This window comes from Eubalaena glacialis, chromosome 11 (assembly GCF_028564815.1).
Source record: "Eubalaena glacialis isolate mEubGla1 chromosome 11, mEubGla1.1.hap2.+ XY, whole genome shotgun sequence".
NCBI classification, from domain to species: Eukaryota; Metazoa; Chordata; class Mammalia; order Artiodactyla; family Balaenidae; genus Eubalaena; species Eubalaena glacialis.
This window is the reverse complement of record NC_083726.1, coordinates 111,703,604-111,729,016: the sequence shown is the minus strand read 5'-3', so window position 1 is coordinate 111,729,016 and position 25,413 is coordinate 111,703,604. Positions and strand designations below refer to the sequence as shown.

Below are 25,413 nucleotides of genomic sequence, written 5' to 3'. Positions count from 1 at the left end.
CGTCCTTTCATCATCCCATTTAATTTCCAGACTGATCCGATTTGGTGAGACTCTTATTCTCTCCCATTTCTTACAGATAAGAAGTCTTAGAACGGCCAGGGAAGTAAAACGTCCTGTCATTCTGTTGTAGATGAAAAGCGCTTGGTACTCAGGGCCTCTTTTCTAGAAGACACAACTCCAAAGTAGCTACTGATCAAACTGCACCTAATTTCTCAGCCTTGAGACGTGCACTTCCTACATCAAACATCCCACGTGTGATGGGCTGATCCCCTCTGCCTCTCTGCACACCTCGTGCCATCTCACATGTTTTTAGTCGGTAGCCAGGTCACGGCCAGAATCAGTGTTTCTCTCCCAAGGGAAAGGGGGCTGTGGCTTTCTTGATGTGCGCTGAGCTGGCAGATATTGTCTCGGGAGATGGAAGAGGAGGCCCTGCCTGGCCACCATCCGTATGGAACGCAGACACCAAAGGAGCTGCTGGCTTGGGTCCAGCAGGATTTCCTCTGAAATGTGGACACATCTGGCAAGGCAGTTAAGGAGGTCAGAGCAGAGAGGACCCCTCTTCTTCCACGTCCTACCTTAACCAAGCAGCGCCAGGGATAATTAAGACTTTACATTGACAGCTCGGAGAAACGGTAATTAGGAACTGCAGCCTGGGCGATGCTCCAGGTATCGTTCAGCTCCGGGGTAGAAAAAGAAAGGAAAGAGATGGCTAGATATGTACAATTCTTTCCTCGTGATTCTTGGCTCCGAGGAAAGATCTGATCTGGACTCTTAAGGCCAAGGTACGCATTCTGGTGGGTAACTGCCTTTCTTGATCTCAGCGAAATGAACGACAAAGCTGCACATCTCTGGCAACAGCCTGATGACTTAGAAGGCGTGTACGCGATATTAACGGGGGGCGGGGAGTGGGTGGGCGCTGTCTTAACCAGAGCTCCAAATGGAAGAAGCTGGGAGGTAACAGGACAGGTTTCCTGCCCTGAGGACCCCAGCTCCCCTGGAAAGCCCTTCCCACAGAGCGAGGGTGTCATGAAAGCAAGCACTTACGTTGATGATAACAGAGAACTTGCCGATGCCCGAGAGGATGTCAAACCAAATCCCTGTAAGACAGGGAAAAAAAGGGCGTCTGGCTCACTCCCGCCCTCAGCCCAGTAATGACAAGGCTGCAGTCAGAGTGACGCCTTGCAGGCAAGTTACCAGTGGAGCTCTGCCGGGCCCCCCAGGGATGGGCTTGTCTGGAAAGGCTTAGGTGCACCCCTGTCTGCAAAGCAGGGGGCCAGCTGGGGGGGGGGATACCGTGGCCTCCAGCACCTGAGGAGATGAGGATGAGGGGCTCAAAGGGGTGATAAGGGATGCTCCAGCCCTCCGGATGCCCGACATAGTGTGGGGGGGGCGGCCAGGGAGATAGGGGGAGGGTCGGAGGGAGGGGACGGGGATGGGCTGCATTGCCTCTGAGTGACGCAGGGGACAGACCGATATCTTTGGTTCGCACAGCATCTGGCCGCCTCAGCTCCGTAACGAACTTCTTTGCATCAAGCCGCACTTCAATGACGTTGTTGAGGAGGGCGAACACCGGCGCCAGAGGAAAGGAGGCCACAAAGAGGGTGACAAAACCAAACTGGATGACTAAGAGAGAGAAGAGCACAGGAGACAGAAGGATTTAGATGTATGCTTGCCTTGCAGCTCTGGCCCCTGTCTTTTCTGACCGGGGTCTCTTGTCTACCTTGGGCTCAGGCTCCCTTTCCGTCCTGCCCCACAGTAGGGGCATTTCTTTCTCAGCACCCGCAGGCCTGGCAGTCAGTGCCATCACTTAGGTGCAAAGCTCTGCTGAGTTGAGAAGATACGAGAAAAGGAAAAGTCTCCACCCCTTCCTTTCCATTACCTTTTATCTCCAGTCACTAATCCTGGTCATTGAACTCAGAGGTTAACAAACTTCTTCAGCAAAGGTCCGGATAGCACATATTTTTTTTAAATTGAACTTTAGTTAATTTACAATGTTGTGTTAGTTTCAGGTGTACAGCAAAGTGATTCAAACTGAATCATATATATATATATATGCATATATACATATCTTCTTATATATATTTTTTTCAGATTCTTTTCCATTATAGGTTTTTTTTTATGTTGTGTCCATTATAAGTTATTATAAGATATTGAATAGAGTTCCCTGTGCTATACAGTAGGACTGCGTTGTCTATCTATGTTATATATAGTAGTTTGTATCTGCTGATCCCAAACTCCTAATTTATCCCTCCCCCCAACACTTTCCCCTTTGGTAACCGTAAGTTTGTTTTCTGTGTCTGTGAGTCTCTTTCTGTTTTATAAATAAGTTCATTTGTATTATTTGTTAGATTCCACATGTAAGTGATATCATATGATATTTGTCTTTCTCTGTCTGACTCACTTCACTTAGTATGATCATCTCTAGGTCCATCCATGTTGCTGCCAGTGGCGATATTTCATCCTTTTTTATGGCTTAAAAGATAGTAACTATTTTCGTATGGTCCTGTCATAATGACCTAACTCTGCCATTGCGCAGGGAGAGCAGCTGTAGACAAACGTAGACCAGCGGGCTGGGTTGGGTTCCAATAAAACTTTATTTACAAAAGCAGTAAATAAAGTGGGCTGGATTTGTTTGCCAAGCCCTGATGTAACTTCAAAACCATCTCCCAAAGTTGGCCTCTTCTTCCCCTATCCGCAGTCGCTGCCTTTATTTAGAAGGTGGATTCATTCATCACACATGTACCGAGAGCTCCCTGAATGTCAGGCACTGTGCAAAGTCTTTAAGGAGGCAAAGGTCTGGACCCGCCTTCAAAGGTCTGGACCCGCCTTCAAGGAGCCTTCAAGAGAGAGGAATGTACAAAGATGTGCAAGGAGACTTCACGTGTGCCAAGAGAGAAGGGAGGATGTACCAGACAAAGCGGAGGCCGCAAGGAGAGGGCTCAAGCCTGCTCCGCGTGGGGACTAAGGGGAGTCTCCAGAAGGACACCTAAGCTTAGACTTGAAGGATGGGCCTGTCACTGCAGGCAGAGTGCATTACAGACTGCATCCAAGCCCCGGAAGCAGTGCGGGCAGAGGAGTGGAGGCGGCCTGTGCCGATCAGACGGCGTAGGGAGTCCAGGCCCCCATCGTTTCTACCTGGACAATTGCATCCACCTCCTACCTGGTTTCCCTGTGACCGATCCGCCCACACTTCTACATCTGTTCAGCCCCAAGCGCCCAGTAATCCGATCCCATCACTTAACCTACTCACAAGCATTTCAGCTGGCTCCCCTCTGTTTACTGGATAGAATCCAGATTCCTTATCTTGGGACACAGGGACTGGACCATCTGCACCCAAGCTACCTCTCTAGCCCCGCCTCCCAGAATCTCTCCACAACCATCATGCTTCTGCCTTCCCGGACTCTGAGCTTCTCACCCTCCGGATTTCTCCCCAGACGTGTCAGCTCCTTCCCTTCGATGGCACACGAGGGAAGGAGCTAGCAAACTCCTATGCATCCCCAAGAACAGTCAAGTGCCATCTCCTTGGTGAAGCCTGTTATCCCCTCCACTCCTTCCCCACCCTCTGTTACAGCCGCCACTGTGCACTGCTGTGATCCATCTACCCACATGCCTTCATTTCCTGCTAGGAAGGCAGGGCTCCATCCCTTGTAGGGGCTCAGTACAGATTTGCTGATGCAAAGTCAGACCTGAGTCTCAGGAAAGTCAGTCTAATAGGACTTCCCTACTTATTAAGGCAAGTTATTTAACTTCTCCACATCTTAGTCACTCCAGTTATAAACTGAGGCTAATAACAGTACCCACCAAATAGGTTGACAAAACGGTAAATGATATTGCATACATAAAGTGCTCAAAACGATGTCTGCCACTTAATAACTGTCCAATAACGTTACCTGTTATGTGTACTGTCACTCTTATTGGAGTGCAGATGGCTGCAACGTATCCTGCATATGGACCCCTTAGACACACGTTTAAGGTGCAAACCCCGAGGGACAGTCAGGAGGCCTGACTTCGAGCCCTGGATATGTTTCTCACTAGCCCTAGGTCCCTGGGCAATTCTCTCTGTTTCATTGGGCTTCAGCATCCTCATCTTTAAGTTGAGGACACCGGTTTAAATTCCCTTCAGGTCTGATTTGCTGTGATGCTGGAATTCTTATTCTCTTGGATGAATGTCAAGATTCTAGGATATCCAAGTAAAGAATGAAAGACCAGGATCCAAACTTAAAATAAATTAATGAAATGAAATAAAATAAAATAAAAAGTATTCACAGAGGGATAAGCCTAACCACAGCGGAAGGTTCAAGACACAGAGCATGCGTAGAACTTCACCCAGCACAACTGCTTTTGATTTGGCCCAAGGTTGAGGGCTAAGGCTCCTGCTGACCCAGCCCTATCACGGCCACGGTCCTGGACACCCAGTGGATTCTCGGCAGGCCCTACAAGACCAGCAGCTGCCAGTTGGTGACAAGATGTACCAGAAGGCACAGATTTGGCAAGGCCGGGTCCTTGGAATGACCGCCTGGCTAGCTAGCTGGCCGAAGGGGAGAAGAAATCTTCCCAAACAAGCTCTGGGAGCCAGTTCAAAATGTAGGGTCTATCACGTCTCTTAAAGGAGGCTTTGCTGAGTCAGGGGTGGGGTGAGGGCAATCGGGGGTGGAGGTGGATGGAATTAACAAGGAAAGCAAAACAGATGTTAGACTAGTTTTGTGAAACCTGTAAAATGCATGTCTGTATTTAAGTATACAGATGAACATATCTTTATTTCTGGAGTTCTAAGTTGGTCTTCTTGATTCTAATGAGCTCAGGTCTACAGAGCAAATGTTCTTCTTATAAGTGACTTCCTCCGGCAGAACTGTTTAAACTCTCCAAAGCCCCCACGAGGACTTAGCAAGGGGACTGATGGGGCAGGGAAGGGGCAAGTTACCTCCGAGTGACTACAAATAGATACGGCATGCCCTCTCCACACTCATGCAAACGGCACACAGAAATCCAGTGTCCTTCCAGAAGCGTAGGAAAAAACAGGACTCTCCACTTCCTCAGCTTCCCTTCACATGAATTCCAAAGGCAGATCTGAACCCTCTCCTCTGAGGCTGCCCTGATGGTTTGCTTCTTCACCTTCACAAACTCTCCATCACAGGGTCCCTCTCTGTCCACACAACTTCCAGTGGTGACTTGACGTTAATAGTGCCCATAAGTGATCCCAACATCATAACGTGTCTCTTCTCTTTCCTCTTCCAGGCGCGTCTGTGTGTTCAGCACCAGACAACCTCAAGAGCGTGGACTCAGCAAAGGCCAGTGACGGCCACAGTCCTGTGCCTCTCCTGATGTTACTACAGGGTATCCTGGGCCAAGGGAAACCACCCTCTGAAGATGTCCCATTGCTGCAGGTGTTGCCTGCTTGGACTGGGTACGCTGTCTATTTCCAGGAATCAACCCAAAGAGGCAGAAACAAAGAGGAAGCTTTGTTTCATCTTGGGGAGAAAAAAACCACAAAACCATAAACCTCTGGCATACAAAGGTCAACTCCAAGACTTGCTTTTTTTGGTCAGAGGTCTAAATGCTGTATCAGATGGGCGTCCTTCCGAGGTCACTTCAGAGGACACAATGATACCAGCCTTCACCAACACCAAGACTGGCTTCTAAAAATAGCCAGCCTCCAAGAGGCTAAAAGCAAGGCCGGAAATCCTCACTGGGCTGCATAATACAAGCCAGCTTGGCTCGACCAATAACAGATTAAACCTGGCCAAGCCAATTAGGGAGGAATTCATAAGTTGATTTTCAACTAAATCTTTACAAAGCCTGCTGTAAAGTGTCCCAGAAATACCAAGTTGAAAGCATGAAGACTGGAAACCCTCATAGGCACAAACCCCACTGGGTTTTCTCTTCTCAATCCCCAGCCAGCCAGGCTCCTTTTAGAATATGCAACTATCAGCCCTGTGCTGCCTGATGCCAGAGGCAATTAAAATCCTGGCCTTGATTACCTGGGCTTAGGTTAAAATAACAAAGAGGAGTGGATTACACTCAACAAGATGGCATCCAGAAAGGACATTCCAGGACAATCTGCTTAAAGAAGAAAATAATATATCAGGTGGGATAGAGTGGACTGGCCAGGATTGGTGGAAAAGCTCTTGATGGAACACAATTTGTTATTCAGTTATTTAAATTCTTCAGTAAATATATCTACCTTCCCGTCACACACGCACACCCACACCCCGTCACACACGATAACGTCCAGATCCTTGGTGTGGCACTCAAGACCCTTTGTGATCTGACCCTAACTTATTTTTCAAGACGCCATGTGCCCCCTACCCACCCCCTGTGCTCAGGGCTGATACTGAGCTGGGGTGTTTGTAGATCAAGTCGGCCTGCTTTCCAACCACTTCAAAACCATTTGTACTTCCCCAAATTCACCAAGTTTCCCATACTCCTGAGCCTTTGTACGTACCACGGCAATCTGTCAATTTCCTTCTCTTCTTGTCTGCTGGATGGATTACCATTTATGTTTCAGGTTCAACTCAAACTTAACCTTCTCCATGAAGGCTCTCCCCTACCCCGCTCCCCACCCCTACCCCAGGCAGAACTGGGAGCCACGGGCACCTCCCCTCCTCACTCCCATAATGCCTTGCATGTGTCCCTCTACTTGTTTATTTGACTTGCTCCCTGGACAGCAACCCCCTTGAAACCACGGACATTTTTGACTCTTTTCCGAGGTCCCACAATTTTGTGTGGCGCCCGTCCCATAGCAGATGTTTAGAGGTTATCTTGTTTCATAAACACAAACTCATTGTCACCAGCTGTAAACACAAACACGAAAAGAGGCAGACGGCTAAAATGTGTGAATGGAAATCATTGTGCTTAGTGATGGGGAGCGAGAGGGGGCCGTTAGGTTCTAACACATCCACATGGCACTTCTCAGCGCTGTCACGCCCACAGAAGGGTTCGAAGAAAGTTGGTTGTAAAACCAGTCAGTTAGGAAAGTCTAATTCTAATGAAAATAACTATAGCTTTTTTTTTTTTTTTGGAACTTTCTATAATTTAGTAAATTTAGAAATTTTATAATATAGTCTGCTTAAGGCAGCAGTCCCCAGCCTTTTCGGCACCAGGGACCGGTTTCTTGGAAGACAGTTTTTCCACGGACGGGGTGGGGGGATGGTTTCAGAATGATTCAAGTGCATTACCTTTATTGTGCACTTTATTTCTAGTATTATTACATTGTAACATATAATGAAATAATTATACAACTCACCATAATGCAGAATCAGCGGGAGGCCTGAGCTTGTTGTCACTTGCCGCTCACTGATAGGGTTTTGATATGAGTCTGCAAGCAACTGATTTATTACGGTCCCTGTGCAGTCAAACCTCCCTGCTAATGATAATCTGGATTTGCAGCCGCTTCCCAGAGCTAGCAGCACCGCCTCAGCTCCACCTCAGATCATCAGGCATTAGATTCTCATAAGGAGCACCCAACCTAAATCCCTCTCATGCGCAGTTCACAGTAGGGTTCGCACTCCTATGAGAATCTAATGCTGCCGCTGATCTGACAGAAGGTGGAGCTCAGGCGGTAATGCGAGCGATGGGGAGCGGCTGCAAATACAGATGAAGCTTCGCTCACTTGCCCTCCGCCCACGTCCAGCTGTGCGGCCCAGTTCCTAACAGGCCACGGACTGATGCCGGTCCGTGGCCCAGGGGTTGGGGACCCCTGGCTTAAGGGGATTAAAAGCTGGGGGCTTAAGAACCCTCCCTGTCATGAACCGCTAATAAGCAACGCAAGGGAAGGACTCAGGAACATGTTGGCGTGAGTTTCTCTTCACTCGGGAGGCCGTTACTGAAAAGATTCAGCTAGAAACAGCCCATTAATGTAAACACGTAGGTAAAAACACCACGGGAAGGTCATCGCTGTTTATTTCATCAGCCTGTATTTCCAGCCCTTGCCCAGTGATCCCCTTCTCCTAAGGGCAAGGGAAGACACTGTGCACAGCAGTGAGTGTCTGGTGTAAAAAGAATTGCACGTGTTGATGGACCACGTAAACAGGAAGAGATAACGAGAAGAAGGCACGTGAGCTGGTTCCTTGGCATGGACCTCTATTGCCTAGGAAAATAGTAGCAGTCTTTACAGAGGTATAAGAAGGTTCTCAATGTCCATCATTCACCACTTATTCATTCATTCACTCATTCATCCAACAAGTATTTATTGAGCACATGCTAGACACTGAGCACCATGCTCGTTGCTAGGAAACCAAGATGAATAATTACTGTGTCATCCTTCCAAGGGCTCATAGGTTGCAGTGGAGAAGATGGACATGTAAGCAAATCCTGGCTGTGTGTTGGAGTTAGACCTCTAAGGGCAGCATTAACAGACTGCAGTGAGTACCAGGGCAGGAGTAACTCACTCTCACCGGCGGGCCCGTGGAGGCTGCAGAGACTCACGACCACTGGGCTTCACTTGAAGAACAAGTCAAAGAGGCATCTGAAGGTTTGCTGGATGTTTGGTCATTCACATCTTTCCTGCCAGTCACTCATCCAAATTCACAGACTACTTAGGAAATAAAGACAATAAGTGGAATTCCCTTTCAATCTGCATAGGGTCACCTGGGGTTTATATAATGGATCAGATTCAATTCAGAAACCCTGGAAGTCATAACGGGAAAGACTAGCCTTGAAGCCACGGCTTGAGTATTAAGAGTTTACTGCCGACAAGTCATCACAGCACCAGGACAGATCAGCAAGGCACGTTTTCTCCATTTCTTTGTGATTAGGGGAGACTGGGTCCCCTCCTTTCCTCACTCCCACATGAATTGTGAAATATTAACTCCTTCAGCTGAAGGAGGGAGGACCAATGACTTTCTGAGAGTCCCACTATTCAAGAACTCAGAGTCTAGTTATAACAGCTGATTTTAGGTTGATAGTAGGATACAGACCAGTCCATAAGCAGCCCTCTTCGCTGCCTTGGGAACAGAGCTTAGGGTCGTGGGAGTCTTCAGACATGAACCCCGCTGATGGCCACAGAAAAAGGCAGAACATGGTTCTCAGCCACAGGGAGCTTAAAGGCCTGGAGACTATGGTCTTCTGGAAAAATGTGCCCATTGCTCCTCTTCTATCTCTTCTGAGAAAAACTCCAAACCCTCAGAGGTCATGAAGCTTCAACCAACAATTCCTAAACACCTACCATGTGCAGGCAGCATGCTCTCTGGTTCATAAAGTAATCTTCAGTGTCAAGTATTATTATCTCCACTGTACAAGTGAGAAAACAGCCTCAGAGAGGTGAAGTAATCTTCTCAGGGCCACACACCCAGAAATCAATGAAGCTCGGAAACAAAGATAGTTTCTGATGCCAACCGAGTTCAAGGTCCTTTCACTGCACCAAAATGTAAATATTCAACCCTAAGGCAACAGCATCCCTTCCCCCTGCCTAGTTACTCCCACGCATCTTAGGTTTCCTTTATTGGATCTTCTCTGATCTGATCTCTTTCTGTCAGAGAATGAACTTTTATCGATACCAGCATCCCCACCGATCTGTACAGGTATTTTCCCTCCCCAGAGTGTCTTCATTCACGTACATGTGTCTTCTGCAGGGGGCACACTGCAGCTGAACCTGATGTTCTCTGTGCCATCGCTCCTGTCTGCCCTGCATTTGTGGCACCTCAAAAATCTTACATCAGTTTCTTAAAAGTAGAGAGAATTGAGTTTGTGAGCTCTACTGATTCGTTTCTGATTTTCAGAGAACCACCTGGTGAATTTCCAGCCAATGTTTTCTGAGTGAACAAATGAATGGCCTGGCTTACTCACTCCTGTTTACTTTTTCCATCTGCAAAATGGGATGTGAGGGCCAGTTACCCACGCGTCCTTCCTCTCATCCATCCATCCATCCATCCATCCAGCCATCCAGCCATCCTCCCATCTACCCATCTGGGCTAGGGTAATACAGTCAGTGAGGTGGAAAAGCAATGAAAATAGTCAAGGCTGAAGAGAAGTTCCCAAGCAACAAATCCCTGAGAACCTTTGTTTGCCCTTACCTCTTCCCAAAGGGCTGGGGCAAAGTCAACGAAAGGAACACATAAGTAAGTTTACGGTGTTTTAGAAAAAAGGAAATAAAGAACAGAGAAAGAAGGGAGACACAAATATGCAAACTCTAAGGACCCGAACTGGGCTGTGGCTGAGCAACAAAGTTCACTCTGCGCTTCCTGGTTGGCAGAGCAAGAAGAGAAATGGGAAAGAGAGAGTTCTCAGTATTTTAACCTAAAATACTGCCTCCATTCATTCACTCACTCACACAGGCATTTCTCGAGCACTGACTGGGCATCTCCTCTACGTCAGGAGCCTTCCAGGCATGGTATCCAAGTACACTCTTGCCTTTTCTCTTAAGTCTTCATGGGGAAAGGGGCTCCTAGCACAGACAACGACAAGCAATGTGTGCTTCAAAAGAAAAGGAGAGACTTGACCTGCAACTCACCCTCCTCCCCAGAAACACCGGAACGAGACCCTAGATGCTGCCTGAATTACGTTTAAACGGCATTTGGAGAAGACGGCAGGTGCCTGATTATCCAGTAGGATGACTCAGTTTGTATAAACAGGATGGCTCAGGGAAAGGAATTTCCTGATTCTTTGAGCCATTGCCTTTGTAACACACACACCTGGAGTTGTGTGACAGAATACAGAGGCTTCAGCGCTGATGCTGTACAGATATTCTGGAAAATTTCATCACTTACAGCTAAGGCAGCCTTGGGACTGGTTTTCTACATCAGTCTCTTTTGGAAACTTGGAAATTACCCAGTGTGGTCCCTACTGTCCATGACCAAAGAATATGAGAGTTGGAAGGAATCTTGGGTGTCACCTGTCATCATTCTCTCTGGAGCCTCAATCTCTTCTACTCTTTATTTAATAAGTGACCACGTTTACTTGACCATTTCCATGGTGGGCTACTCAGTGATGCCTGTAGCCAGCTCTTTCTGTTGTTCTTTATTCTCTGGCTCATTTGCAAGTCACTGAGACTTTGGGATATTTGTTATAAAGCATTATCATACTAGGAGTTGACTATTACACGGGGTATTTTGCCTGACCTACCCAGATAATTTTACAAGTCCATCCATTTGTATTGCTGAACGAGACCTGTCCTTAGTGGGATAGCATCCCCTAATTAGAAGCACCTCAAAATAAGGAACCTTGGCCCCTGGGGGGAGGGGGAGGAGGCAGACTGTCCCAGCTATATCAATACATCCAGGGTGTCTGGAGAGCTTTGAAAATGGTGATATCTGTAGTATCTAATTATCACTTTGTCTTCAAGGTCCTCACTACAGGATCACCTCTTTCATTCTTTATTCTTCTTCCTTCGTCTTCAAACTTTTATTGAGCACCTACTGTATGCCAGGCCCTGTGGTCAGGTGTTGTGAATAAGACACAACAAGAAGCTCCCATCACAATTTAGTGAATAACAGGAAGCTAAGTTGTTGGCCTTCAATTGCATCACTTATTTATTTGATACAATGGTGATAAAACTTAATCAAGAGAGTCTTTTGGAACTAGTCACCAAACGCCTCTTAGAGGATTAAATTCCGGCCTACGTTTTTATGCCAAATGCCACTCTGTAGAAGTCAAAGGCTGTGAGCGTCCGGAGGCCTTAGCTCACAGCTCTTAAAGCAACTAAAGAAATTCCTCTCGTCAGGCCTTGAGGAAAACTCCACAACTGGGCTGTGAGGGGTCTGTGGCGAAGGAGCTTGAAGCCCGCTCTGAGGTGGGGGACGGTGATGATTAATGTCATGGCTGCTCCTGGGCCAGCATTCTTCCCTCCCCTCCGAGCCGGGGAAGGGGGATTACCCTTGAAGTCCTTAGTAAGCTCTTCAGGAAAAGGGTTTGATATTGGAGATTCCCTCGAAAGCTGACCGCTCCCCTCCCAGGTTTTGCAGCCTAATCCCTCCCTCTCCCTCTTGGGTTTCTCTTTGTCTGGAGCCAGCCCATCCCCACCACCCATCCTGCCCAGATGGGGCTCCCCACCACCACCGCCCCCTCCTCAGGCCGACTGCCAGCCTCCCCTTCGCCTCGTGGCCCCTCCCCCCAGGCCTGCTGGGCCCCAGTTCCAGCTCCGTTTAGAAAAATGTAAATATAATACATCTCTCCCTGCCGCCTCCCTCTTCTGATGACCTGCCTCACCATTACAACCAACAGGCCCCGAGTGGGCTCAGCGTACTCCCTGTCAGCATGGGTGGTCCTGGGGATCACAGGGAAGGAAGCTGACAGCTGAGGGCAGGGCCAGGGATCACCGTGTCAGGCACACCAGAGGGAGTGGGCAGCTTTGGTTTCACTGCTCTCATTTTTGTTCAAAGCCCAAGACAAGGGCCTTTCTGGGACTGGGGAGGTCTAGCCCATTGGGACAGAAAGAGGAAACCTCACTCTGCCCCATGCCTCCACTGAAGCCCAAGTTCCTATTGGTCCTGATGGGATTCTCCTGTGGAATGGTCTGGAAAAAGACTCTAGTCTCAGTTCCACTAATGGGTCTTCGGGGTGACCTGAAGCAACTTGTATCACACCCTGGGCCTCTTGGTTTTGAGATGCACTGTCGAGCTGGTATGTATGAACTAGGATGTCAGCACCGGAAGGGACCCTAATCTGGCCCAGGTAAGGGACCCTGGGGGTCACCTAGTCCAGGAAAGGGACCCTGGAGGCGATCTGGCCCAGGTTAGGGACCCTGGGGGTGACCTGGCTTGAAAGTCTTAATTCTTATCAAGACACTCGATGAATGACGATTCTGCACACCACTTGCTTCTACTGGGGTAGTGAGGTTTTGTGCCTGCAGACACCTCCCTGCTCTCTCACTCAAAACTAATCTAGCAATGTGAGAAGGTGAGGGTGACAATGACCCTGTTTTACCTTATGCTTTTTGAAATATATTAGCAGTAGTAGCAGCACATTACTGGTGACACATCACACAACTGGTTAAGACCGCAAGCCAGTGGGTTGCACCTCTGCAAGGAAAAGCTCATCATGTGGTCTAACTCCCTATGATGCTGAGGAGGAAACGAGGTCCAGAAAGATGTTGTGACGTGTCCAAAGTCACCCTGCTGGATACAGGCAGAGCCGGCTTCACATCCAAGACCCCTGAAGCCCTGGGAAGGTGGGAAGGAGAGATACTGCTCCCTTTACCCTACAGGGATCATCTGAAGATCAAAGGGGCTTTGAAGACAGGGGTGCAGAGAAATGGGAAGTCGTGGTACGATTGCCGTTGCCGAGCCTTAGGTACCCAGGGGGATGCAGAAACTATTGCCTCCAGCAAGGTTCTGACATCTGGACTTCTGTCTTCTCTCCCACCAAGCTCTTTCCCAGCGCGCTACCTGTGAGCAGCATGGACGTGGACGGGCTCACATTACTCCTTCTCCTGTTTCCCTGGCTTAGTCCCTGGAAGGGAGCTCATAATAGGCCTGGGGTGGGGGAGGGGAGAAGGCAGCCGCGAAGGGGAGGGGGAGAGGGGGCGTGGAAGGACGAGGAGGCGGAGAAAGAGAAAGAAGGATAACCGCCACTCTTGATAATCCACTCACGGGATTATCAGCCTGTTAATATATGAGAGTGGACACCAGCGCTACTACAAATAAGATTGTTTCAGCCCGGATAGGGCAAAGCTAGATAAGGGGTACCCTCGTTTATTCAGTCACCCCTTTGCAGACTTCTCCAGTGTTTTCAGGGCCCATGCAAGGCCCTGAAATTAGCTTCCAGTAGGGTATGGCTGTCTTGGGAGGCGGCTTGTCTGAAACCCTGGGAGGGAGGGGGGACTAAAATACTGTGGACGGGGGGAGGGGCAAGGGGAGGGAAGGGAAGGGACCCTTTGAGCAGGAGGTGACACAGAACCGGTTTTGTCCATGGGGGTGAGAAGACACAGGGAATGCCAGGGCAAGGGGCACAGACACGGTCAGGCAGAAACAGAGTGACGTGTGGGCTGTGGGTAAGGAGCGGTTGGTGGGTTCACTTTGGCGGCACTAAGAATGTGTAAAAGAAACTCAGGGCGAATAAATGGAAAAGCTGCCTCACCAAGGCCTTGCTCAGGATGTGGGCACGCTAGAGGCTTCTGAACAATGGATGATGAGACCAACACCACCGTAGAAAAAGAATCAGAAGGCTGTAGGGAGATGCTGGCGGTTGTGAGTGGTGGCACTGAGGGTGTGGCAGGGAAAGCACCAGGGGTAGGAGGCTAAGAGGCTGAAGGAAACGGAAGGAGCAACTTCCAGAAACGCTCCAGAGAAAGACCAGCCCTGCCGGAGGGGAGGTGTGGAGACAGCAGAGTGAACGAACAGTGATGTCCTGGCTTCTGAGCCAGGGGCCTGGAGGGTGGTGAGACCATGAATGTGGTAGAGAACCCGGAAAAGAGTCACGGAACCAAGTCTCTGAGCAGACTGGCTGAGAAGTGTTTTCCCCGAGATGCACTCTCTTCCTGGCCTCATCTGAAGTGTCAAAACAAGCCTGAGGTGGCAGCTGGGAGACAAGAGTCTTGTTCCCAGTGCAGAGTCTGTCCTGCCTCTGTCGGCACTTTCTGGAGGACCCAAGGAAGCTTGGTGAGTGAGCAGTCACAGGCCGGGGGCAGAGGAGAACGGACAGTCCTCAGTCACGCACCTCTGCTAAGGCACAAGGCAGCCAGAGACCCCCAGCCTCTCAGACGCAAGCAGAGGGGGCTGCATTTTTTCTGTGACAAGGAGGCCCTTTCCTGTAACCACTGGCCCATCACTCTCTGCCTCTAGACCCTGAGGTCCTGGAGGGCCCGGCCCCCTTTGTTGCCTCTGTGCCCCGAGTGCCTGCTCGGGGCCTGACACAGTATTGCCCCCGGCGTGGAGGGGAGGGGCGCTGCAGGGGCCAGGATGTGAAACTGGGTTGAGTTTCAGTGCGAGTCTGGGGGCGAACACTGCCCTCTGCCCACTTCCACAGGGATCAGTGACTGGACCCCTGAAGGCCAAGGAGCAAATGAAAACCAGAAGTGACTTTTCTTGGAGGGAAAACTCCGACGATAAATGTGTCTCGCTTGGGTCTTGGGAGATGAAAATTGCTGCATATAAAAAATAATAAAAAGGACTTCCCTGGTGGTCCAGTAGTTAAGACTCTGCGCTTCCACTGCAGGGGGCGCGGGTTCGACCCTGGTCGGGGAAGTAAGATCCCACATGCCGTGCAGCGTGGCCAAAAAAATAAAAAAATAAAAATAATAATAATAAATATGAATGACCACCATGAAATGGGAGGCCGGCCCAAATATCACGGGATAAAGAGCAAGGAGGCCTCAGTTTCTCTGCCACGGAAGGAGGGGGAGTGGGAGGGCCATTCCTTCAAGAAACAGTTTATAGAGCCCTTACTATATTCCAGGAGCAGGGCTGAGTGCTGCAGCCAGACAGGAGTGAGACTCAGTGTCTGCCCCAGAGCACTGCCATTTCCTCCTGGGCCAAAGCGGGTCCAGGAGAAGAGAGGAACTGAGGATGGGAGAACTGAGGATGGGAGAGCAAGAACCTGCAGCAGCAAATAGGCCAACACAGGCCGGGTTAGACCCACCAGATGTGCACACGTGGGTGTCCTCAGATGCTGTGCCTAGGGGGTCTGAACTTCATCTGCAAGGACCTCAGTAACTAATGTTGAAGGATTCTAAGTAGAAAAGATAATACGTTCTGGATTGCCTTTTAGAAAAGCTATTTTAAAAGCTGGGAAGGAAAAGGCAAAGAGGGAGTGGATAAAGAAGCAGTTAGGATGCATCTGCGGTCATTCAAAGGAGCAAGGGTGAGGACTTACATGGAAATCCAAAATGCTTAGTAGAGACTGTAGACCAAGAAAGCCACCCTGTCATACCAGTAAACAAAGGATGCTGCGGCCATCAAGCCATCAGCCACTGCAGTCCCCATACTGTGCATCCTGAGGAGATTCGGGATGGGAAAAAAACCAGGATACTGGCCCCAGATAGCTGAGGTGCATATCAAAGGAATGATTTCAATGAGCCCAGACTCCTGCATCTTCCTGTACAGTACTGAGAAAAGTGCAAAATTCATTAACTTAAGATGTCTGCTTTTTCCTTAATTAACAGTAATCTTTTGATGCTCCAACTACCTGGTTTTTTTGTTTGTTTTCTTGTTTTTTTGCAAAAGTCTCCCAGGCTTAAAAGTCCTCCGCATGCCTGCCGAATAAAACGTAATTCTCAACTCTTAGGTGGTGCAATTTTTTTTTCAGTCGACAAGGCAAAGCCAGTGAGGTAAGGAGCCATGGATAAAAAAGACTCTGGATTATCCTGAGCAGGCCTCTCCCCAGCTAGATGTGATGCAAAGTCAGAAAGGAGTCACGGAAAAGAAGTCAGGGTCTACACCAATTCATGGATGCGTCTCCTGAATGCTGAAGTTCAAATTTGCAACTTGGTGAGACAACTTGGATGCAGCTGCAAGGGTGCGGAGGCCCTGGTCTCTGGGGGGAACCTGCCCATGCGTTTCCATCAGCTAGGTCATTCTTACATGTCTTGGTGGGCATATCCAGAGAGCAGGGGAGACTGACAGCTCTTGCCCCTTCAAAATAACAATCTGACTTTTACTCCTAATAAATAAGGAAATGTGCAACCACCAGTGCACCTCTTTTTCTATTCAGAGTTTGACAGAACTGTAAGCTCAAGACTAAGAAAAATGAGATCCCCTGTAAAGACAGGAAGAAATTCATCTCCTCACCCACATGAATGGCCTGAGGGCCTCAAAGCTTGGGCTGCATTTAAGAAACCAGAGGAGGCTCTAAGAGGGATAATTGAATTCCTGAGTCAGGAAGACTATAGTGATTATTTTTTTGGATAACTAGAGGAACAAACATTTGTGGGTTTGAGATAAACAGATGACAAAAAGAGCCCATCTGAGATGCCAGACTTGACAAGCAGGGCCTTAAGGCCTTTGTGTTCTCTGGAAGGACAAGCATCTTGGAATGTTTATATCTCAGGCTTCTGAGTGTGACTCTTAGAACTGCCTTGGAATCTCGTACCCTCAGTCTTTAAACATTATTGTCTGATCCTACTGCCTGATGGGATGGGAGGAACCTCCAGGGCTCACTACACGCAGGGGCTTCAGACTGTTTTTAGTCAATTCCTAGATTAAAGAGAAAGAAACCAGACACTTGACACTAACAGTGGCGGCTGATATTCACTGAGAGCGTATCCAGACCAAGTGTTTTAACTACTCCAGATTCATCTCCTAGTTTTCAGAAGCATCCTACAAGATAGGTGCTATTTTCATCAAAAGATGCCACTTTTCAGATGAGGAAATCTGGCCTGGCTGACTTGAAGCATCAAGCCATGTAGGACAGGAAGCCTGGCAGTTGACCCCAGAGCCCATCTCTAACCACACTTAGCCTACACTGCTAGATGAAGTCATCGTTTGGTAAAGTTTATTCTGCAGCCTAGTCTTTGATCGTACATGGGATCAAATACTCCCTGAAAGGGTGAAGAGGATAATCCAGAGATACTAGGGATGAAAGACATCTAACTCAGAAACATTGTCCTGGGACTCCCCTGGCAGTCCAGTGGGTAAGACTCCGCGCTGCCAATGCAGGGGGCCCGGGTTCGATCCCTGGTCAGGGAACTAGATCCTGCATGCGTGCTGCAACTAAGAGTTTGCATGCCGCAACTAAAGATCCCACATTCTGCAACTAAGACCCGGAGCAGCCTAAATAAATACATAAATAAATACTTTTTAAAAAAAGAAACACTGTCCTTGTGCTTATAGAAAATATAAAATAAAATAGTCATGTCTCTAAAATGATTGATAACTTAGCAAAATGGCCTAAAGCGTTCTGTGAGTTTCTGTGGAAGCCAGCATGGAAAACCCATGTGTGGTCCAGGCTTCCTCCCCCCAGACAAGGCTGAATCAATATCAACCTGAATTGCTGGAGAGACTGTCCTGGTCTCTAAACTTGTTCCTCCCTCTGGGTGCCTTATAAATGTTTCATGAATGAAAGAATGAATGAACAAATGAATGTGTCCACCTGTGCTTCCTCATTCCCTCTCTATTCCCCTCCTGCACTAGCTGCCCATTTTCCTCAAGAGAAACAGAGTTCAAACATAGTCACAGCATTGACCAAGATTTTACACCCGCTCCCTATGACCTGATGCAAAATGCAAACTTGTCAGATCTTCCTTACAGTTCTCCAATAATCCCTGGTCTTTCTCTGTTCCCTCCCTACTCCAAAACCACCATTTGCTTTGTCAACAGCTACTCACGGCCATGAGACTCTTTGGACTTGCCAGTCTTCTGCCTTGGAACGCTCTCCCTTACTCAAATTATTAATAAGTAGACCCTCAGAATCAGAAGGGACCTTGTGGATCAAGTCCAATCTCCTACCTGGAGTGGAAACCTCTTTAGAACATCCTTGACCCACCATCAACCAAGCCCTGCTTTGAAAACGATCCTTCATTTTCCACTTAAAATTATTAAAAACTTACCTCTGTTAAGAAACTTTCCCTCATTAATAAATAAATGCATTCATTCCCTCACTCGTCTTTGTTTATCAGACATGTTGAGTGCCTGTCACGTGCCAGGGAATGTGCTGGGCTCTAGGAGACATGAAAAGTCATGGTCCTCACTCACTGCTCTTTAGATGGGTCTGCAAAAGAACAGCTATATGAGTACTATTACCATAATTCTGTAAGATACACCATCAGTGTGTGCACCAAATGCAACACTGGGACAGAAAAGCAAACAGTTAATGATTCCTCTCAGCAGGAATGGCGCTAGGAAGACTTCACAGAGGAAGCACTGTGAAAAGCTAAGTCTTAAAGGATGAGTCTGGAATATTCAGGTCAACAGGTAGAATGAGGTGGGCATGGGGGCTGGGAATCTCAAGATGACTGCACACTGATCTTTCTTTCATTATCACTTGACTTCAGGGTAATAAATAATTTGTACCCATTGGAAGAGTATTTCGTACATGTTCTATGGCGAAGGGAATTGGTCTAGTCCTTTCAGAAAGCAATTTGGTAAAATAAATCAAGAACCATACAATGGCCATTCTTTAGATCTAGTCATCACATCTGGGGGAGTATATCTTGAGGAAGTAATTACAAATGTGGAAAAGATTACATGCATGAAAATAATATATACTGGATTTGTCAAAATAGGGGAAAAATTGGAAAATGAGCCTCCAAGGCACTTCCTTGGAAGATAGGTAAATAAACTACGATCCATTTATTAGAGGGTTGATTTATTATGCACCTGTTTGTTTTAAATATTATATGACAATTTGGAAATATTTATTCATATAAGGCTAACTGAAAAAGGAGAAATGTGTACATATGATCACAACTTTATTTTTTAACTCATAAATATTTAAAATACTTAAATGTTTAAAATATGTGTTACTCTTATAGGAAAACATAGGCAGAAAACTCTATGACATAAATCACAGCAAGATCCTTTTTGACCCACCTCCTAGGGAAATGGAAATAAAAACAAAAATAAACAAATGGGACCTAATGAAACTTAAAAGCTTTTGCACAGCAAACGAAACCATAAACAAGAAGAAAAGACAACCCTCAGAATGGGAGAAAATATCTGCAAATGAAGCAACTGACAAAGGATTAATCTCCAAAATTTATAAGCAGCTCATGCAGCTCAATATCAGAAAAACAAACAACCCAATCCAAAAATGGGCAGAAGACCTAAACAGACATTTCTCCAAAGAAGATATACAGATTGCCAACAAACACATGAAAGGATGCTCAACATCATTAATCACTAGAGAAATGCAAATAAAAACTACAATGAGATATCATCTCACACCAGTCAGAATGGCCATCATCAAAAAATCTAGAAACAATACATGCTGGAGAGGGTGTGGAGAAAAGGGAACACTCCTGCACTGTTGGTGGGAATGTAAATTGATACAGCCACTATGGAGAACAGTATGGAGGTCCCTTAAAAAACTAAAAATAGAACTACCATACGACCCACCAATCCCACTACTGGGCCTATACCCTGAGAAAACCATAATTCAGAAAGAGTCATGTACCACAATGTTCACTGCAGCACTATTTACAATAGCCAGGACATGGAAGCAACCTGTCTCCATCGACAGATGAATGGATAAAGAAGATGTGGCACATATATACAATGGAATATTACTCAGCCATAAAAAGAAACGAAATTGAGTTATTTGTAGTGAGGAGGATGGACCTAGAGTCTGTCACACAGAGTGAAGTAAGTCAGAAAGAGAAAAACAAATACCGTATGCTAACACATATAAATGGAATCTTAAAAAAAAAAAAAAAAGGTCATGAAGAACCTAGGGGCAGGACGGGAATAAAGACGCAGACCTACTAGAGAATGGACTTGAGGACACGGGGAGGGGGAAGGGTAAGCTGGGACAAAGTGAGAGAGTGGCATGGACATATATACACTACCAAATGTAAAACCGATAGCTAGTGGGAAGCAGCCGCATAGCACAGGGAGATCAGCTCGGTGCTCTGTGACCACCTAGAGGGGTGGGATAGGGAGGGTGGGAGGGAGGGAGACGCAAGAGGGAAGAGATATGGGGGTATATGTGTATGTATAGCTGATTCACTTTGTTATAAAGCAGAAATTAACACACCACTGTAAAGCAATTATACTCCAATAAAGATGTTAAAATAAATAAATAAATAGGAACATTTTTATTTAAAAAAATAAAATAAAATAAAATGTGTTATTTAAAAATAACAAAAGGGGCCTAAGATATGGCACCAAAATGCTACCAAAAGTTGGGCTTGAATGAGGAAAGTTTTGGGAGACATGTTTCCTTATGTTTTCAAACTTTTTGTTTTATGGTTGTTTTGTTCCCTTATAACCTGTAAGTAGTTTGCTTGTTTGTTTAATCTATGGAATGAATTTCACTCTCTACAATCTTGGGGTGAACTTCTTCCAAAAATCACCAAGTCTTCTAGCTCTTGTTTTTTCTGTCTTCTCATTACTTGGTAAGTGCCCGAGTCTGAACATACAACAATCCCATGAAGTTAGGCTTAGGACTAAGGTTAGGGTTAGCCATTTACCCAAAGCTATCCAGCTAGTTGGTGATAGAGCCAGGATTTGAACCCAGGGAGTATGGCTCAAGGGTCTCTGCTCTTAATCACTCAAGACAGGGAGCTTTGAAATAGCCAGCTCTCTCTGTACAGACAGGCAGACAGGCATGTAACACCTACACAAATTACTGCGTGGTTGTGGGGAGGGACTGGAGATGGAGGGTGGGGTTTGAAAGACAGAGCTACGGGGGTTCTAGCGTAAGCCCCTTCCCGAATGGAAGCCTCAATCTGGCAGCGATCTCTTTCTGAGAGGATGGCAGACGCAGAATGACATCTGAAATCTGAGCGGTCATCTCTGCGTAAATATGGGGCTCAGTGTTGGAGAGGGATGAGAGGTAGCCCTTAGCAAGAGGCAAAAAGCATCAGAGAGCTATGTGTTTACACAAACCGTGTCTTGATATTTTCTTTGTCTATTGCTCCTGAGGCAGACATAATGATTGTTTCTTCTCTGGGGCGTTTATTCAGATGACAAAGCTCAGGCTTTGCCTGGAATTTTAGAGACCCTAGAGCTAGAACAGAACTCTGTTGGCCATCTCATCTAGACCTTGTCCATCCCTCTACCCTTAACACACACACACACACACACACACACACACTCTGTCTCGCTCTCTCTCTCTCTTATGAAGACAGAGGATAAATATCAATTAGAAATAACGAGTGAGGTACGTGGTACACAGAGGCATTAGTAGCCCCCGTTAAAAGGAATTAACCAAAGAAGGCAGCAGTCATTATGCGAACACAATGAGGGTTCAATGATATGAAGTCCTGAGTGATTCTTTCGTTGGATCTGACTCATGTTTCTCCGTTCACTCTAGATTGAGTCAATGTTTAGATGATATGTCTGCCCTCTTGGTCCTATGTTTTTAATTCATTAGTTCCAAGTCTTGGAAACAGGCTTCTCAAATATTCACCCCAGTGAAACATCAGGATTATTAATAAGCAGCCAAGTGTTTGAAGGCAGCTGGTCCAAGCTGGGCCACTGCTCATGATGGAGAACACGTGGCTTCCAAACCATGTCTGAAATGATTGTGTTCTATTGGCCTGCGCTGCACGCGCTCCTACTCTTAAGCCTCATCCAAGAACAATCAGACTATAACTAGAAATCTTCCTCTCACCCCCTACCCAAAACATCCCCACCATTTTTAGAGGACAGCTGACATTTTACCCAGCCCTGCCTGATCAGAGTGAGGGGCTCTCCTATATTCTCCTTGTCGAGATTTATATGTCCTTGTCCCAAGTGTCAGAGGACTACTTTACTCTTTCTTAATGGAAATTCCATTCTTAAATATCAGACTTCCCCATTTTCCTCTCATGGTAGAAGCCTCGGGAAGGAACCTGAGAGACGACACCTGTCATTTGACAGATGAGGACAGGTGGCTCAAAAAGAAGAGGGCACCCTCTGAGTATCAAGTTGGTGATGAGATGCTCCCGGTTCTCTGCCCACACCCTCCTCAACTTCCACGTGGCACTGAAGGCGACACTGTGTCGCCATGAAGCCCGGGAAGGAGCAGAGGCTGCCTCAGTTGTTTCCCTAACCCTCTCCCTGACCCCTTATCTCAACCCACCCCCAGTGGAAGGAAAGCCCATGGGATCTTACTCATTTCCATGTACTCTGGCGTCAGCCCAGTGTATGGTTCCAAGCTGTAGTCTAGATCCCACTGCCCTGGATGCTTTGAACAGGCAGAGTCAGCTTCTCCAGGCTCCGTCTCATCTTTCATCTTCCGAAATAGTTTCTTTAGCTTCCTGGAAAAGAAAGGGACCAGTCACCAAAAGCCTCTGGAGCAGAGGGTTAGTTCTGCAGACAGAAAGGAGAAAAACAACTAAGTTTTGATACTGGAGCCATCTCTCATCTAAGGACAGAGAGAGGAACACTAAGGAGACTACTTTTCTCTTAAAGACAATCCCAAGAGGTCCTTTGTCGGGATAATAAAAGGATCATCTCGCAAAGGACCAAGTTTCTTCAAACCCAAAGAAACTTAATTCTTCCTGCTGTTTGATAAGCAACAGGAGTGTTGGCCCTTCCTGTCAAACATTGAGACAGTCCAATTTTCTAACGGGTGATCTGTCCACCCTCTTCATGGGGAAGGGAGGGTGTTGAGAAAGTAGTAGAAAGATGCCATCTTCCCATCTCAAACATTTTCATGTCTTAATAACATGAATAGTGTATGTCCATTAAAGCCAAGCTAAACGTTGTCCACCATTGCTATGGGGTGAATTGTATCCCCCAAAATTCAGATGTTGAAACTCAGAACCCCAGTGTGACCATATGTGAAGACAGGGCTTTTAGGAAGTACTTATGGTTAAATGGGGTTATAAAGGTGAGTCCTAACCCAAAGGATTGTTTGCCTTGTAAGAAAAGGAAGAGACAGAAATCTCTCTCCACCATGTGAGGTCACAGTCATATGAAAGCCAGGAAGAAGGCCCCCCACTAGAAACCAAACCCTGCCAGTCCTTACCTTGGATTTTCCAGCCTCCAGAACTGTGAGAAAACACATTTCTGTTGTTTAAGCCCCCCAGTCTATGGTATTAGTTATGGCAGCCTGAGTAGACTAAGTCAACCACATTCAGGACATTTTTGGTCTAGAATGATAACAAGATAATAATAGCCCAGCCTCTTGGGATTGGTATGAGGATGAAGTGAAACAGTGTTTATACCATGCTTAGCACAATATCTGGACATAGTAAGCATTCAATAGATGCTAGCTATTATTATTTTTAATATTAAATGCTAAGATTAATTAAATGCCTGAAGGTATGATCTTTTCATACCTCCCACTGATACACAATACACAGAGAGCGAAATGAGGATAAGGAGTGAGGTCCCAATTCTGCTGATTGGTCTAAGAGAAAGTTTCTAGGAGACCATGGAAGGAGAACTAACAGCAGAACGGTCAGAAGCATAAACTTGAAATGTTTAAAGGGATTGTGCCTATAATTTAAGGTTATTATTACCATTTTACAGCTGAGAGGGCTGAGACTCAGAGTGGCTGGGGGTTGCTTGCAGTCCGAAGCCTGGTATAAGGACCCAGGTCTTCTGGCTCTGGCCCAGGTTTCTTTCCCTCCACAATTCATGGTCAAGGTCTCCATGAAGGAGACTTGGGATTGACACACGGAATTCATGAGAGCAAGAACCAAAAAGAGAAGGGGAACCAAGAGGATGGGAAGCAGAAGATCAACTTTACTTCCCATGTGAGTCTTCAGCCACCCTTCTGTTTAAACTTGCTGTGGTTATTGCTCATTCAGGGAAAATCTCTGATTGTCTTGGTCTTTAGCTTATAGTTCCTGATAATTATAAGTTGAAATCTCAGCCCTTCACTCCCTAGTGTGTGACCCTGTGCAAGTCAAATAATCTCTTTAGCCTCAGTTTCCTCCTTAATAAATGAAGATGATGCTAAAAGATAGGTCCTAGAGTCAATTCAATGAGATAAGGTATATAAAGGCAATTTAATAGCAACCATGTTTGGAACAAGGTAACTGCTCAATAAATGTTAACTATCATTAATGTAAAAAAACAAAATAAAATAAAGGGATTGTAAAGTCCATGCTCCATCCGAATGCAGGAACCCTCCCCACACACACATCCTCACACAAGACCATCCAACCCCTGTGTAGCTATTTCCAGAGGAGCACTCACGAAATCATTAGGCATCTCATTCTATTGTTAGAAAGTGTTCGGGCAAGTAGTGGGAATCCCATGGTTCAAAATAATGTTTTGATTGGTGCCTTGTCTAATACCACTTGCCATCAAGAAACCTGTAGTATTGTGGTATGGGTAAAATTCTGATCTTTGATGTCAGGAAATCGTTCTTTAAAACCTAGTTTTACAACTCAACAGCTATATTTTCTTGGGCAAGTTATGAAAACTCCATAAGCTTTAGTTCTCTTATCTATAAGATGAGAAAATAAATATTAACTAGCCCATTGGGTCAGTTAAAGGAGATAATCTATGTAACATGCTCAATTTAGGGCTTGGTACATGTCAAGAGCTCCATAAATATATCTATCATTGTCCTTATCATTGTCATCCTCATCATCACAGGAGGATCTAAAGAATGAGTTGAGATCCATATAAGCAACAGTAAAATAAAATATTTCATAATAAGATAGCAAGCAATAATTCTGTGATCACAAGAAATTAAGAAAAGACTAGATGGAACCTAAAGATTCTGAAGCCAAATAGTATGAAGTGGCTGAGACCCTGTCTGTGAGTCGGGACAGAAGGACAGGATGAAGAAAAAACATAAAGAAGAGAGAGACAAGAAAAGAAGGAAGGAAAAGAAGGGAGGGAGAGAGGGAAGGAGGAAGGGAAGGTCTAGAACCAGAACTCAAATTAAGACTTTTCCGCCAAGTACCAGTAATCAGAAAACTCGGCCACATCTTTAGTAAAG

The 25,413-nt window shown here is 46.4% G+C and overlaps 1 protein-coding gene across 1 annotated transcript in view; it reads right to left on the bottom strand.

The window, feature by feature from the left end:
- ANO2 (anoctamin 2) overlaps positions 1-25,413 on the bottom strand; it is a 347,350-nt gene that overhangs the window by 13,896 nt on the left and 308,041 nt on the right. The window contains exons 20-22 of the mRNA XM_061206693.1: positions 22,623-22,768; positions 1,471-1,623; positions 1,045-1,097 (exon numbers count right to left, since the gene is read on the bottom strand). Of these exons, the coding sequence (XP_061062676.1) occupies positions 1,045-1,097; positions 1,471-1,623; positions 22,623-22,768 (352 nt within the window). The remainder of the gene's footprint in view (positions 1-1,044; positions 1,098-1,470; positions 1,624-22,622; positions 22,769-25,413) is intronic.